The 17,413-nt window shown below is 45.1% G+C and overlaps 1 protein-coding gene across 2 annotated transcripts in view; it reads right to left on the bottom strand.

The window, feature by feature from the left end:
• Nucleotides 1-14,762, bottom strand: part of ENPP3 (ectonucleotide pyrophosphatase/phosphodiesterase 3) — a 111,633-nt gene extending 96,871 nt beyond the window's left edge. The window contains exon 1 of one of the 2 annotated variants that reach the window (XM_044289466.1): nucleotides 14,545-14,762. In XM_044289466.1, coding sequence (XP_044145401.1) covers nucleotides 14,545-14,622 — 78 coding nt within the window. In that variant the 5' untranslated portion in view covers nucleotides 14,623-14,762. Of the gene's footprint in view, nucleotides 1-859; nucleotides 912-14,544 lie in introns of those variants that run through there. The other variant, XM_044289467.1, reaches the window with a different exon arrangement.
• Between the last annotated feature and the right edge of the window lie 2,651 nt (nucleotides 14,763-17,413).

The raw sequence follows: 17,413 nt of genomic DNA, 5'->3' as shown, positions 1-17,413 counted from the left end.
AACATGGCATATTCTCAAAGGTACAAGTGCTGGGAGATGTAATAGCATGCATAAACATACCAAAATAGCAAAGCTGGCATATTCCACATCAACTAGGTGGTATTGCCACCACCACAGGGTCAGATGATAACCCATAGCAACCGTTACTGTAAAGGACACAAGGGGACATTTGCTAATAGATTTACAGCTCTTTTTTGGTGTATATTTGTCACATGAAATGTCACGCACCATTTTTTGCTGTCATTTTTGCAACATTTGCCTCTTTATGCCACTTTTTGCAGTGTTCTATGTTTATGACAAGTGAATGGGTGTACCTGTTTTAGACTACATTTATTATTTGCAACAGTTTCTAATCTGACAAAAAAGTCGCAGCCTACTTTCCCATGGTGCGCTTTTACATACATAGGTGTAAACCACATTGAAGTCACACTAAATATATTAGTATAATAAATAAATTTGTCGCAGACACAAAATGCAGAAACAGACTTAGAAATGACACAAAATAAATCACAAATAATACATTTCCCCACAGTTTTCGTTGTAACAAGTACAAGCATTGTCGTAACTAGAAATGACTGGGCCCCACAGCAAATTTTTGAATGCACCCTACACCACCCGCAACTTTTTCACAACCACCGACTCCTATGCAACCCCTACATCTGTGGCTAGACAAGATCGCTCTCTCAGATGAGGCCTGTCAGCCGCTGTGTCCTTTCATTGTATAATACTGTTGAGGGGACCCTGACAATAAAATCTTTTAGTCCTCCTCCTGGGTGGGCCCCTTACAAGTCACGTATCTGTAACAATCGCTATAGTATTTACAGCACCCAATCCAAAAGACAATGTAAATCCAACTTACAGGAGGCTTGTAAGCCATTGTCTCCTCTGAAGCCAAACGTCTACAGTATATGCTTCCTGTGTGTCTCATTAAATTGCAGGCTGATTAGGCAACAAGAAAATGATTGCAGGTGTCAGCTGCAAGGAGGATCTACATAGACACTTGTAATATTAACCCTTTGACTATGCAAACAATTTTCATTGTTTTTTTTTATTTTTGCGTTCATTTAACCATATCAGGTATTGTTTCTCTAAATGGCATTCTTTAACCCCCTCCCGACACATGACATAATAGTGACTTGCTGTATTTTGACGTACTATTACGTCATAGTGATCGGGTGGGCACCGGAGCAGTGCACGCCCGATCACTGGAGGGGCCTTGCACGGGACCTGCCTTCTACGGGTGCCCAGGAGATCCAGCCCCAGGCTGGGTCTCCTAGGCAACCTGTTAGTGGAGTACTCAGTGTAATCCACTAACAGGCAATTCATTACAATACAGTTCAAAATTTGAAGTCCCAGAGTGGGACAGAAAAAAAATAAAAAAATATGTTTTTAATTAAAAATTAAAAAAACGCCTCTTTCCCCTGATTTTATAATAAAAAAATTGAAAAAAAAGGAAAAACACACATATTAGGTATCACCGTGTCCCTAACGGCCGTCTCTATAAATATATCACCTGATCGACCCCTTCCAATAAACACCATTAAAAAAACTGTGCCATTTTTGTCACCTTACATCACAAAAAGTGCAACGCCAAGTGATCAAAAAGGCATATGTCCCACAAAATGGTACCAATAAAACCGTCACCTCATCTCACAAAAAATAAGCCCCTACATAAGAAAATCGCCCAAAAAAAATATAGCTCTCATAACATGAAGATATTAAAACATCATATTTTTGTTTCAAATATGCTATTATTGTGTTAAAGTGAAATAAAAAAAAAGTATAGACATTTGGTATCGCCGCGTCTGTAACAAGTAGCTCTACAAAAAATATCTTATTACCTAACCTCTCAGCTGAACGCTGTAAAAAATTAAAATAAAAACAGTGCAAAAAAAGCCATTTTTTGTCCCCTTACATCACAAAAATTTCAACACCAAGCAATCAAAAAGGCGTATGCCCCCCAAAATAGTACCAAACAGACACCTCATCCCGCAAAAAATGAGACCCTACCTAAAACAATCGGTCAAAAAATAAAAAAGCTATGGCTCTCAGACTATGGATACACTAAAACATAATTTTATAACAAGACACGGAGGCTTCGTATTGCTTTTCTCCTTCTTTACTGAAACCAACAGCAGCAAAGAATTAGCATAAAAAATTAAGGACAACCCCCAACAACCCCTCCCAATAGATAGTCCATAAATAGGTCCTCCTCTGAGATCTCATCCTCTTTCTTTGCTGCTGCCCACAGCAGATAAGTACCTCTCGTTTTTTACAGTTGTTATTTCCCTTAATTGATGTTATAAGGACTTTTATTGTCCTTATGTATATGGGTTAGATCACCTTCCAGATTTGCTCTATTGACCTCTATTACTGTCCCTGTGGTCAGTTTTATTCAGGTTTTGGTCTATTTTAGATTTTTTCCCCCTCAGGTCTTATTGTGTTGTTACTTCATTGCGCCGCATCGCCTGTGAGTGCGGCGCGCCTTCTGTATACCCTCCGGTCTGGTCCGGTGCCCCCCTCCCCCCTCCCCTCTTCCACTTACTTCGGGCGCCATCTTTCTTGCTATCGCATAGCCGTTCGCGCTTCTTGCCGCCCGAGGTCCCGCTCATCGCGGGATTTCGGGGGGCGGTTGCGGAGGAGGGCGGGGCGCACACATCTCGCGAGATTCTCGGGCGCCATCTTACTCCACGTTGAGACGCCTGCGGCGCCGGGGTTGGTCGCGTTTGCGACCATTTTAGCGCACCTTTTTCGCCTCTTCTGTAGGAGGGGCGTGTCGGAGCTCCCTCCGCCCCTGATTCAGTCGGCGCCATCTTGCTTCAGCGTGTGACACGGTCGCTGTCCGCTCCTGTTCTGCCTCTATCAGGAGTGACTAACTCCTTCATTATGTCTCTCCCTGCAGATGTTCCCTCTGCCCTTGGGGATCCCCCCACTACTTCTGCCCTACTCCCTACAGCTCCTAATGCCAATCAAGCTGAGCCTCAAGTGATAGATTTGCAGCAGTCAATCTCTGCAGCAATAGCTAATGCCATGGGAAATGTTTCGTCCATGATCTCCCAATCTATTTCCCAGGCACTTAGGGCGCAAAACCCTGTCACCACCCCACTGGTCGATGCTACCCCAGCTACCTCCAGAATTGATTGTACCGATGGCTTGGCTCCATCAAAAGACGGCGTGCATAGGTCACGCAAGAGAGCCTGCCCGCGCCAGGCGGAAAAAGCGCGCCCCTGGAAATCGGCTCGGGCTCGTCCCGAACCCAGTTCCGACTCTGAAATTGAGTCTGAGGAGGAGGTTTTTGATGAGGATCAGTATAACTCTGATCTGGACCTTGAAGGGGTCCGGGTGGCTGACGAAATAGACCGAATTTCATCCCCCCCCCCTTCTAGTTTGGTTCCGGATGCTAGTCTTCCAGGATCCAATTCCCTTACTGATCCACAGGGCGAACCCCTGTTTGATCCAGACAGCCTCCACCACCCAAGGTCGGCCGAATGGGTGCCTATTCCACATGTGGCACAATACCTGGAGAATAGGGTACGGAAACCTCTCTCTAAGGAGACCAGGAATAAACTAAAGGCTGAATGCCCCCGTCCCTTAATCCCGAATAAAGTGGGTGAAACACCCAATGTAGACCCTAAGATGGTCCAATTTCTTTCAAAGTCGGGTTTTAACCCCCGTAAGGGCCTAGACTCCGCTCTTAGAGCTTGCCAGGACAAACTCTTGGACAGTCTAGGGCCCATGACAAAGATATTTGAGTTGGCGGAAACCGCCAGGATTGAGGGTACTGCCATAGACCCAGAAGAGCTTAGTGGCTGGGCGCAACGCGCCATTTGTTTGATTGGAAACGTGAATACCTCGTTATCCATTGAACGTAGGAAGGCATTGCTCATGAAAATTGAGCCCAAACTTACTAACATGGCCCTAACGGAAACGGGCAAGGAGGCTCAGGGGCTCCTGTTTGGCGATAGCTTCGTCAAAGATTTGGGAAAATTCGTAGGAGCATTTACTGCGCTTGATAAAGCTCAGAGTTCCATGCGTAGGGTTTTCCACGGACGTGTCTCTAGTAGGGCCGGCAGTTTCAGGGGCCGACTGTCCGGCCGTGTCCACTTTCAGACGCGTGGAAATGCTCGAGGTTCCTATAACCAGAGACCACCATTCCAGGAGCAAAGGCAGCAGTCTTCTTTCTTCCCGTCCAGAGGTCAGCAGTTTCGCTCCAGGGGATTCAGAGGCCACCTTGGATCCAGACGTCCGCTGGGTAAGTCCTCAAAACCTGTGTGTTTCTTCCAGCCATTACATCGGGGGCAGACTCCAACATTTTTTGGCCATTTGGAATCGGGTTACCTCCGATCCGTGGGTTCTGGCCACGATCCAAGGGTTTCGAATTGATCTTGTGGTTTCTCACCTGTCGCTGCCAGATCCTCATCCGCTGATACTCTCGAGATCGGCCCAGTCTTGCCTAGACCGGGAACTGCAGGCCCTGGCGGACAAAAGAGCAATAGAGAGAGCGCCTCCTCACTCTTTGGGGGTGGTCAGCAATATGTTTTTAGTGGAGAAAAAAGGGGGTCAATTCCGTCCCGTAATAAACTTACGGAATCTGAACAGGTTTGTGTGTTACCGCCATTTCAAAATGGAAGGAATCCATTTGCTCAGGGACCTCTTACTGCCGGGCGACTGGATGGTCAAATTGGACGCTTATCTGACGGTTCCAGTGTCTCCACAGTCCAGGTCGCTCCTCCAATTTTACTGGCACGACCTCCTATGGCAATTCACCTGCCTCCCGTTTGGCCTGTCGTCAGCCCCCTGGTGTTTCACCAAGTTAATGAGACCAGTGGTGGCTCGCCTTCGCAGCCAGGGTATCCGTCTAGTGATTTACCTGGACGATATCCTCTTTATGGCTCAATCCCCATCGGAACTGTTAACTCACCTACAGACTGCCATGTCTCTTATTACAGGCCTTGGATTCGTCATCAACACCGAGAAATCCTGCCTTCACCCGTCGAGATCGATGGAGTTCCTGGGTTTTGTGGTGAACTCCACCGAGCAGACCCTATGCCTCCCTGGAGCCAAAATCAGGTCTATACGCAAGGAACTTCGTCACGTCCTGAGACTCCCTCAGTTGTCCCTGCGTCACCTGGCGCGCGTCATTGGCCTTCTATCCTCATCGATTCAGGCGATTTTCCCGGCTCCCCTCTATTACCGGGCATTGCAGAGACTGAAGATCGCCCATTTACAAGCAGGTGCGTCTTATGCGGACATGGTGTCGTTGGATCGCGAGACGAGAGACGAGCTCACGTGGTGGATCTCCAATCTCGACGCGTGGAATGGCAAGGCCATCGTGGGTCCTCAACCGGATCTGATTGTGGAGTCGGATGCCAGTCTTCTTGGCTGGGGTGCATACTGCAACAGGGTTTCCACCGGAGGACCGTGGTCAGGCAACGAGTCTCACCTCCACATAAACGCTCTGGAGCTGTTGGCGGGCTCCTTCGCCATCCGCAGCTTCACCAGCGACAGGATCTCGGCGTGTATCAGGCTCAGGATGGACAATGTGTCGGCCGTACGATATGTCAACGCCATGGGAGGTACCCACTCGTCAATCCTATCCCATCTAGCGAAGGACTTCTGGTCCTTTTGCCTAGACAAAGGCTTCACGGTGGTTGCGGAATACATCCCAGGACTACACAACACTTTCGCGGACTGGAGTTCTCGTCACTCATCGGACTTCAGCGACTGGAAGTTAGATCCGGCGGTGTTCTCATCCATCGCATCGCTTTGGGGACCTCTATCTATGGATCTTTTTGCTTCACGTTGGAACGCCCAGCTCCCGCGTTTCTACAGTTGGAGACCGGACCCTCTGTCGGTAGCCGTGGACGCCCTTCTTCAGGATTGGTCGGGTCAACTGGCTTACGCTTTTCCCCCTTTTGCGCTCATTCCTCGAGTGCTATCTCAGATCCGTCGCCAGCTCGCAGACTTGGTGCTAATTGTTCCCTTCTGGCAAGCCCAGTCATGGTTCCCTCAACTCCTGGAGCTGTTGGTGGAGGACCCCCGTCTTCTTCCATCGTCCCCGGATCTTCTTCGCGGCCCTCTGGAACAGATTCACCCGCTTGTGACGGACGAGTCTCTTCGCCTACTCGGGTGCAGAGTCTCAGGGAACGCTGGGGCGTCACAGGCTTATCGGGATCGGCTCGTGCCCTTCTGGAGAGCGCATGGGCCCCTGGCACCCGGCGAGCGTACCAATCCGCCTGGAATCGTTGGTCTGACTGGTGCATGGGGCGGAGTCTGGATCCCTCTTCAGCTCCTGTGACTGACATGATCGAGTTTTTGACGTCGCTTTACGACGAAGGCAAGGCTTATAGGTCCATTAATCTTTTTCGTTCAGCCATTTCTTCTCGGCACCAAGGGTTTGCTGGTTGCCCGGCGGGGCAACATCCTTGGGTGTGTCGTCTCCTACGGGGTTCTCGATTATCTCGTCCGCCTAGACCTCGTTTCTCTAGTTCTTGGGATGTTACGTTGGTTCTTCAATTTTTCTCTGGCTGGCCCATCAGCTCTCTTTTGTCTCTGCGGCAACTCTCAGCGAAACTGGTCACCCTGCTGTGTTTGATCTCGTGCAAGAGGGTTTCTGATGTTAGAGCTTTGGACTTCGATGCTCTCTCTTTTATTCCTAGCGGTGTCTTATTTAATATTTCTCGCCGCACGAAGACTAATATTCAGTCGGTTTCTTACCCGGCCTTTCCTGATAATCCAGCGCTATGCCCAGTGCAATGTTTAAAAGAATACTTGGATCGCACTACCCCCTTGCGTGCCCCTTCTAACCCGCAATTGTTCATTTCCTTCCGCAAGCCTTTCCTTCCGGTTGCTAGTGTTACTCTTTCCCGGTGGGTCAAGTGGATTCTTTCTCTGGCGGGAGTCGATACGTCGGTTTTCACGGCTCATTCGGTGAGGGGAGCTTCGGCTACCTCCATGGCCGTTGCGGGTGCTCGTCTGGAGGATGTTTTACGTTTAGCTGATTGGTCTAGAGCTTCTACGTTTAGAGAATTTTATTTCAGGCCACCTCCACATGCTTTTTCTGCGGTGATTTCGTCGCTTTAAACTTGCAATACGAAGCCTCCGTGTCTTGTTATAAAATTGCATGATTTTCCTATTTCATGACGTAAAGTCATGATTTTATTAAAGACACGGAGGCGAGTATTGCCCCCCCTTTTTTGTTCCCTCCCTGTTGTTTCGCTTATATGTGTTTATTGCTAATTGCCAGATGTTTGCATTACGTGTTATTGTGTTATTTATACTAGTATCTATTTATTGCTTTACCTGTGGCCGCTATGGTTCTCCCTCATAGCTGGTAAGTCTTTCGATTCGGAAGCTTCCTCCTATTATTTTATATTTTTCTTTCCATAGGTTGACTCCCGATACGTGCCTACCTACCTTGCGGAGTTGCCAAGCAGTTTTGGAACCAGTTGGTCGTGTTTTTCGGTTGAACTTCGGCTCCTGTTCTCGGGTCATATTCCATGTTGACGTTTCGGTGGGATGTTCGGTCGGTTTTCAGGTGGTCCACATCAAAGAAAGAGGATGAGATCTCAGAGGAGGACCTATTTATGGACTATCTATTGGGAGGGGTTGTTGGGGGTTGTCCTTAATTTTTTATGCTAATTCTTTGCTGCTGTTGGTTTCAGTAAAGAAGGAGAAAAGCAATACTCGCCTCCGTGTCTTTAATAAAATCATGACTTTACGTCATGAAATAGGAAAATCATGCAATTTTTTGGGATAAAAAATGCAATTATTGTGTATAACTTAAATAAATAAGAAAAAGTATACATATTAGGTATTGCAACATCCGTAACGATCTGCTATAAAAATGTCACATGACCTAACCCTTCAGGTGAATGCTGTAAAAATAAATAAAAACTGTGCCAAAACAACCAATTTTTTGGTCACCTTGCTCCATAAAGTGTAATAATGAATGATCAAAAAAATCATGTGTACCCACAAATGGTACCAATAAAACGTCAACTGTTCCAGTAAAAAAACAAGCCCTTGCACAAGACCATCGGCAGAAAAATAAAAAAAATATGGCGTTCAGAAAATGGAGACACAAAAACATGATGTTTCCAAATGCTTTATTATGTAAAACTGAAACAAACAAAGAGAGTAGACATATTTGATATCATTGTGTCCGTAACAACCTGCTCTATAAAAATAGCACATGATCTACTCTGTCAGATGAATGTTGTAAAAAATAAAAATGGTGCCAAAACAGCCATTTTTTGGTTACCTTGCCTCACAAAAAACAAAATATAGAGCAATTAAAAATAGTACCAATAAAACTGGCACCTTATCCTCTAGTTTCCAAAATGGGGGTCACTTTTTTTGGAGTTTCTACTGTAAGGGTGCATCAGGGGGGCTTAAAATGGGGCATGGCATCTAAAAAACAGGCCAGCAAAATCTGCCTTCCAAAAACCATATGGCGCTCCTTTTCTTCTGTGCCCTGCAGTGTGCCCTTACATCAGTTTACGACCACATGTGGGGTGTTTCTGTAAACCGTAGAATCAGGGTAATAAATATTAAGTTTTATTTGGCTGTTAAACCTCGATGTGTTAAAGAAAAAAATGGATTCAAATGGAAAATCTGCCAAAAAAGTGAAATTTTGAAATGTAATCTCTGTTTTCCTTTAATTCTTGTGGAACACCTAAAGGGTTAACAAAGTTTCCACCATGTAAGTCCCACAAAGTGACTTCAGACCCGAACTGGTCCTTAAAAAGAGGGTTTTGGAAATTGTATTTTTGTAATATACTTTAATTACTGAAATCATACATTTCTATTAGAAAAATAGCTCTAAGTGCTCCTCTGTCTTCTGTTTACATAACAGTGGTTGCTAAGGCTCAAAATTGGACATTTTAGAGCAGGTGTGCACAACGTTTTCTGGTTGGGGGCCACATTGTCAGACTGAACCAACGTCAAGGGCCAAAAATAAAATTTAAAGAGGTATTAACAACTGAAATACTGTATTTATGGCATATTGAACATACAGTATATACCATTAATATCTAGTTACAGTTCCAGCACCCCCATCTAATGGAAGAATTCATGAAAAATACATTTGAGCAGCCACAAACATAGGACATACATGTCTGTTACCAGATGGTTGGGGGCCGCACAGAATGGTATCAAGGGCCGCATGTGGCCCCCGGGCTGCAGGTTGTGCACACATGCTTTAGAGCAAGTTCCATATAAAAACTTCTCTCTTCCACTTCTAGGGACGATTTTATGTCCATGAGTAAGGACTGCAATTTGTGATTTCGAAACGCGTAGATTGTATACTACTGTCCTGTGTATGGAAAACTTTTAAACCGCTGGAATAAAGAAATTGGATTTTTAGAAGCTGGACCTTCCGTTTTTTCTTCATAATGAAAAACTGAGGTCTAACTGTATACTAAGATTGGTTAGCTTACTTTGGGACAAAGTTTTATGAATGCTGGCACAATTTTGATGCAAAAAGGTGCATCTTAGCCCATGCCTCATTTCCCATGAAGCACCATTCCTTTATGGTCAGTCCTGCTCCTTTCTGAGCAAGTAAAATAAAAAGTGTAGAAACCCTAGCTGAGTCAAACTGCAACAAAATTGCACCAATGTGCACCAATTTTTAGACAGATTTTAGGTGCATACACAGTTGTATATCTGTGCCAGTGTGTCCTACCATAAAAGATTCTGATTATTTTAAGTTATCCCTTATCCACAGGATTGGGGATACCTATTAAATCGACTGATCACGAGAACAGGAAACAAATAGAAATGAATAAAGCAGCCGCACGCATGCCCGACTGGCCGTTCCGTTCACTTCAGGGGGTACGAGGATCCATTCTCATGATCGGTGAGGGTCCCAGTGGTAGGAACCCCACCGATCTAATAGTTATACCCTAGTCTGTGGATAGTGGATAAATTAATCTAACCGGAATACCCCTTTAATGTTTTCTACATGGCATTTTTCCTCTATAGAGAAGGTGTCAAAATGCCTGGATAAACACCAAAAGCGCCAACATGCTACATTTTTTAAAAGAGCCCAAAATTCCACTTGATAAACAAAAATGCCTGTAGCATATTCCCATTGACCTTCAGCTAACACCTGAAGCTGGTGTTTTTACTGCAAAAAAGAGAAAAAGTCCAGAAAAATATCACTAAAAAACTATGGCCCTGATTTATCATACCTTCACTCCAGAATTCTGGCATCAAAAAGTCACAAAATAGGGCTTTTGTGACATTTTTGCACTCGTTTGCGCAAAATGTATGCGATTACGCAAAAATTTTCGACTTTTTACACTCACATGCGCAAAATTTTGTGCCTTTTTTCATGTGTACACCACTCACTTCATATGGGTGGAGAAGTGGGTGTGGTTAGCTATGTTAATTAGTTTCACTCCAGATTTATCATTGAGAGGATAGATCATCAGTTAATTGAAAGTGCAGAACCCCTTTAAGTTTATGGGCTGAATTTTATTGGACTGGGAGAAGGTAGGATTGGTAGAGGGACCTCCCCAGTCCACTCCATTCCGGGACAGGTTTTTCCCTAGCCCGAGGGATCCCCAGCTGAAGCTAGCTGGGATCGTCAAGGGGAAATAAAGCACAGTCTAGGCTGTCAGTCTAGGAGAGTGAGGCCTCGAGAAAGTCTGAGAAGCTGTCTGCCCTGCTGGCTAGAGAAGCTGAGTTCTCTGTGTGAACGGTGTTCAATAGGTGAGTTAGGAACTTCACTGTATTAGCCAGAGCCCAGACGGGCAGGTGTTTATTTTGGTTTGGTTTATGTTTTGTGGTGCTGGACCTTCACCTTACCCAGTGAATTATAACTGGGGTTGCCAGTATTGCCAGAGTGTGATAAATAAAGCAGCATTTGGACTTTAACCCTGTGGTCTGCAAGAGAATCTGTCATCACCCCCCTACCTGAGAGTGTAACCCCTTACAGTGTGAAAACAGCCTAAGAAAGTTAAAATTGTATTGATTTATGTCGTATCACATGTAAATCATTCTTAGTCAGGAATATTGTTTTTCTTTCATGTCAAGAAGTTTCTCATCAAATAATACACACTACATAAAGTATATATCACGATTCATAAAAAAAACCTGTAACAAGGTTTGCATTACAACATTGCGCAGACCCTGTACAGAAATGTTGTGCCTAATTCCCTTTCAGGGCTCTTGTGGTCAAATCATCAATTCTACAAATGCGTAGTAACAAGAGTTTTCCATTCTCATATTTCGAGCTTCAATGGTCTTTTACTTGTATGATGACAAAAGGTGCTCTGATATGTCACTCAGGGTAGAACAAGAGTAAAATAGCAGGCCAGCTGCACATGGATTAGCTCAGATTACTATGGACCATCCTAAACCTATTGCCTTTGGTCTGTTTATGACAATTGTTTGCTATAATGTCTTATAGTATATCATTCACTAGAAAAAGCTAGGTGAATGGCATGAATCCATCTTTAAGTGACTGATCGATGTCATCTATTTGTGTAATTGTGCGATTGTTTTATATATTTATATATTTGTTTTACTATTATTTAAGGGTTTGTTAAGTGGGTCAGAAATCTTGCACCCCTGACAATCAGTTGTTTGATGTAGCTCTGTCTCCACAAGGCGGCACCAGAACTACACTGCACCTTCAGGACTGCAGTGGAGGGAGTTTGCGGCTACAGTGCCGCTACCACTGACTCCGTACACGTAGCTTTTCCCTTAGCATAGACTTCATTAGAATGCTGCTTTGAAAATGCACACTTGCCAGCAGCTATCAGTTTGGAGGAAGCCCCTGAATAATCAACCATATGGATAATATGGGAAAGTCCAGAGCATGTGACACCCCCCCCTTCCCAAATATGTTTTATAGGTCTTAACTCCCAGGAACTATCATTTTACAAGCAAATATTGACTTGGGCAGACGAGCTCTGCTTTATCCTTAGGCTGTGAACTGCTCTGCTCAGCTCTCTTCAGAAAGGCAGTGTGAACATTGTATGGCACACAGACTCCTTCAGCCCATACAACCACTCTGCTCAGCTCTCTTCAGAAAGGCAGTGTGAACATTGTATGGCACACATACTCCTTCAGCCCATACAATCACTCTGCTCAGCTCTCTTCAGAAAGGCAGTGTGAACATTGTATGGCACACATACTCCTTCAGCCCATACAACCACTCTGCTCAGCTCTCCTCAGAAAGGCAGTGTGAACATTGTATGGCACACAGACTCCTTCAGCCCATACAACCACTCTGCTCAGCTCTCTTCAGAAAGGCAGTGTGAACATTGTATGGCACACAGACTCCTTCAGCCCATACAACCACTTAGCTCTCCTCTCCTCAGAAAGGCAGTGTGAACATTGTATGGCACACAGACTCCTTCAGCCCACACAACCACTCAGCTCTCCTCTCCTCAGAAAGGCAGTGTGAACATTGTATGGCACACAGACTCCTTCAGCCCATACAACCACTCTGCTCAGCTCTCCTCAGAAAGGCAGTGTGAACATTGTATGGCACACAGACTCCTTCAGCCCATACAACCACTCTGCTCAGCTCTTCTCAGAAAGGCAGTGTGAACATTGTATGGCACACAGACTCCTTCAGCCCATACAACCACTCTGCTCAGCTCTCTTCAGAAAGGCAGTGTGAACATTGTATGGCACGCACACAGACTCCTTCAGCCCATACAACCACTCTGCTCAGCTCTCCTCAGAAAGGCAGTGTGAACATTGTATGGCACACAGACTCCTTCAGCCCATACAACCACTCTGCTCAGCTCTCCTCAGAAAGGCAGTGTGAACATTGTATGGCACACAGGCTCCTTCAGCCCATACAACCACTCTGCTCAGCTCTCCTCAAAAAGGCAGTGTGAACATTGTATGGCACACAGGCTCCTTCAGCCCATACAACCACTCTGCTCAGCTCTCCTCAGAAAGGCAGTGTGAACATTGTATGGCACACAGGCTCCTTCAGCCCATACAACCACTCTGCTCAGCTCTCCTCAGAAAGGCAGTGTGAACATTGTATGACACACAGACTCCTTCAGCCCATACAACCACTCTGCTCAGCTCTCCTCAGAAAGGCAGTGTGAACATTGTATGGCACACAGACTCCTTCAGCCCATACAACCACTCTGCTCAGCTCTCCTCAGAAAGGCAGTGTGAACATTGTATGGCACACAGACTCCTTCAGCCCATACAACCACTCTGCTCAGCTCTCCTCAGAAAGGCAGTGTGAACATTGTATGGCACACAGACTCCTTCAGCCCATACAACCACTCTGCTCAGCTCTCCTCAGAAAGGAAATGTGAACATTGTATGGCACACAGACTCCTTCAGCCCATACAACCACTCTGCTCAGCTCTCCTCAGAAAGGAAATGTAAACATTGTATGGCACACAGACTCCTTCAGCCCATACAACCACTCTACTCAGCTCTCCTCAGAAAGGAAATGTGAACATTGTATGGCACACAGACTCCTTCAGCCCATACAACCACTCTGCTCAGCTCTCTGTGAGGTCACAACCAAGAGGAGCACAGTACTCAGCTGCAGTTGGTGAAGGTCTCCACACAAGGACCTTAACTGAATAAACCTTCCGACATGTCACGTGAAACCATAAGTACTCCTCTGAGAACTACAGAATATACCACGAGCATCAGTTCTTAATGTGCATATAATACTTTAAATAGATCTAATTTTTTAGACAAGAACATTGATGTCAGGATTACGATAGATTATAAGTGTGGCTTTGAGAGCCAGAACCTTGTCTACCATCAGAAACAAGGGGCCACAGAGCTCCAGCCTTTTCATTGTTAATCCAGGCACAAAGTCTCATCTGGGCTTGGTAACTCAGCTTTGCTCCACTGGGATTCTCGGCCATCAAACATCCATGTTTCAGTTCCTATAACCTTTAACATACTCACTATAATTATTATTCAGCTGATCTTTATTAAGCCTAATGCAGATGTCCGTGGAACACGGTCCATGAGATACCGGACTGGCATTGCAGGAGCACACAGCGTCATAGCAACCAATGATGCCGTTCGCTCCTGCAATGCCAGTCCGGTATCTCACGGACCGTGTTCCATGGACGTCTGCATGAGGCTTTAGGGTACGGCCACACGGTAAGGTTTCTGGATGCAGTTTTGGAAATCAAAAGTGAGTTCAAAAAAGAGAAGTTGTATCTTTAATTTATACTTTCTCTGTTTTATGCTTCACTCCTGATTTTGGCTTCCAAAACTGCATCAGGAAACCTGACCGTGTGGAAGAACTCTTAAAGTAGGTTCACACTAGCATTAAGAAATTCAGCAGCCTGTTCCGGAAGAACAAAAAACTGTATTTGCCCGACTGAAACAGCCAGATCCCTATTAAATCCCATAATTGTGAATACCTGGTTCCAGGTATTACCTGGCTGTTCCAGATATGGTGAACTCCGACAGGCTGTTCCTCTGCCGAATTTCATAATGCTACTGTGAATGGAGCCTTTCTGACCTGGGAATCAGGAGAAATAAAGACACATAGTTACCTGCTCCTAACTAATAAGTACAGCCACTTACCCCAGAGATTATCTTATACTTATTCACCCGCTTTTTCTTTACAGGTTCTTCCATATTTAAGCGTGTAGTTGAGTCCATTGTCTTAAAGAAGGGTTGAGATGCAATGAGAAGTGTTCCCTTTATGTCATATATGTGAAATCTTCTTGTTTCCTCCTTCACCAGTAGGAAATCCCTGCCCGTGCAAGGAGCAGCAGCACAATGAGACACTGGGAAGACACCAGCAAAACTTATAACGGGTCAAAGACTAAACAGGTTTATCTACATGAGGAGCATGAGTAACAATAGTGAAATGATTACTTTATTTCTTATGGACTTAAGGTAAAGTACAAACTGTGATAATGAAGTTACATGATTGCTTCACTTCCTGCACCCACAGCCTTGAGACACTGGGAAGACACCAGCGAAACTTATAACGGGTCAAAGACTAAACAGGTTTATTTGAATGAGGAGCATGAGTAATTTAAAAGGGAAAATTAATTATTTATATTTTGGGTTAATATTAATAATTAATATTAATAATGGGACGTAGATCATCTATTGCTGACTCTGCCTATTTATTCTTTCTTCTACCTGTTGCTCTACCTTTTCCTGAACTGCGTGCTCTGAATTACGGCAGCGACTGTGATTGAAGAATAAAGTATTTATTAAACAATTACAAGTCTACGGTCAATTATTTATGCTTTATCTATATATATTTATATCAATGGTTATATAAATATATATACATATAGACGCACACAGTAGTACACTAACAGCACTATAATAAATCTACATACACTAACACTATACAATCTACAATTCCACCCCAAAATCTCTCTAAATATACACTTACACGTAATAGCAGCACCCTCCCAAACCTAACTACACACTGTCCCTACAGGGTAGAAAGGGTTAAATACAATCAGGGGAAAATGCAGGTACCGGGTAATGCAGGGGCTAAAAGGATATGGTGTTGGTGGTATAGGATAATGCAGGGGTTAAAAGTATATGGTGTTGGTGGTATAGGGTAATGAAGGGGCTAAAAGGATATGGTGTTGGTGGTATAGGGTAATGAAGGGGCTAAAAGGATATGGTGTTGGTGGTATAGGGTAATGCAGGGGTTAAAAGGATATGGTGTTGGTGGTATAGGGTAATGCAGGGGTTAAAAGGATATGGTGTTGGTGGTATAGGGTAATGCAGGGGTATATAGGGAAAGGGTTAATAATATTGGTGGCGGTGGGATTTAGGGAATGATAGGGTTAATAATATTGCTTGTTGGTCTAGATTGAAGAGTAGCTTAGTCGCACACTGCTGATAGTATACAGTGTGGATTTCTGGGAGTCGGGGTCCCACCCGTCAGACAGTATGAAAACTCCAGAAATTGGCCGTACCTTAAAGGGGTTCTGCACTTTCATTTAACTGATGATCTATCCTCTGGATAGATCATCAGCTTCTGATCGGCAGGGGTCCCACACCCGGGACCCCCGCCGATCAGCTGTTTGAGAAGGCAGCGGCGCTCCAGCAGCGCCGCGGCCTTCTCACTGTTTACCGCCGGCCCACTGATGTCACAACTTGTATCAACTGGCCTGGGCTGGGCTAAGTTCCATGGCGCTAAACAATGAGAAGGCCGCGGCGCTGCTGGAGCGCCGCTGCCTTCTCAAACAGCTGATCAGCGGGGGTCCCGGGTGTCGGACCCCCGCCGATCAGAAGCTGATGATCTATCCAGAGGATAGATCATCAGTTAAATGAAAGTGCAGAACCCCTTTAATGAATCGTGAGTATTTTTATTGAATCTGCGGCTGGTGTTACCCCCGCACGCACGAGCAAGAGCACAATGCCGGTGTGTTCCATAACTTGGACACATGCTTTTTAAAGAGACGCCGCAGGCCTACACAAGCGGCTTATTCGTTTTGCAGTGCGTACGCACGACTTTCCCTGAAGAGCGCTGACTTTATACATCTATTTATTACCTACAGCGGCTCCAGGAATTCCCCCTCCCCCCCCCCATAGGTTTATATTTACTGTAACGTTTACTACATCTATGTTCCTGGCGGCTGTCACCTTTGATCACACCTCATTGAGAAGTAGCTCACAGCCTCTACAGTTCCTTAATATGTCACTCAGCCTCATATATATTTTCTTTGCTGCTCATAGGACCTCTCCAATGCATATATTTACCAGGTGACCCGGCGAACCAAACGGACACGGTCAACGCGCCTACGATCATTTGGAAGAAAACATACCTATGTCTATATTCATGTGTTATTGCCAACCTTATTTTGATCTTTTCTACATTAATTTTTTCTTTTCATTTGTGGTCAGATCATGTGATTTGTTATAATACTTGTGATTGATTAACTCTATACTAAGCTTACCACTGCCATTTTTTTTACTTTGTCAAATCATGTTATTTATGTTATTTCCTTTACTCTGTTTATAGTTTGATAGAGGCCGTTATTGGCTGAAATGTAACACCAGTCGCAGATTCAATAAAAATATGCAGAATTCATTAAGCTACGATCAATTTCTGGAGTTCTTCTTCATACTACTCGTTGGTCTAGGGAAGTAGGGAAAGGGTTACTCAGCCATCCAAGGATTCTCCAGGGGTTAATGCTCATTCCTAAGGGAAGATCCTCGCTTGCAGTGATGGCCAGTTCGCGGTGCTCGCCAGCGAAGACATGTGGGCTGCCATCTTGACTCACCCGTCCGGCGATGCACAGGTAAGCCCTTACCTGTGCCTGTGCTGAGAGCAGATCTGAAATCAAATGCAGTCACCGGGAGCAGGTAGTTCCGAGAACACCCGTCAGGGGCCTTCATCGGGCTGTTCTCGGAACTGCCTGCTCCCGGTGACTGCATTTGATTTCAGACCGGCTCCCGGAACGGGTAAGGG

This window comes from Bufo gargarizans, chromosome 4 (assembly GCF_014858855.1).
Source record: "Bufo gargarizans isolate SCDJY-AF-19 chromosome 4, ASM1485885v1, whole genome shotgun sequence".
NCBI classification, from domain to species: Eukaryota; Metazoa; Chordata; class Amphibia; order Anura; family Bufonidae; genus Bufo; species Bufo gargarizans.
Note: the sequence above shows the minus strand (reverse complement) of the source record. Positions and strands in the feature narration are given on the sequence as shown.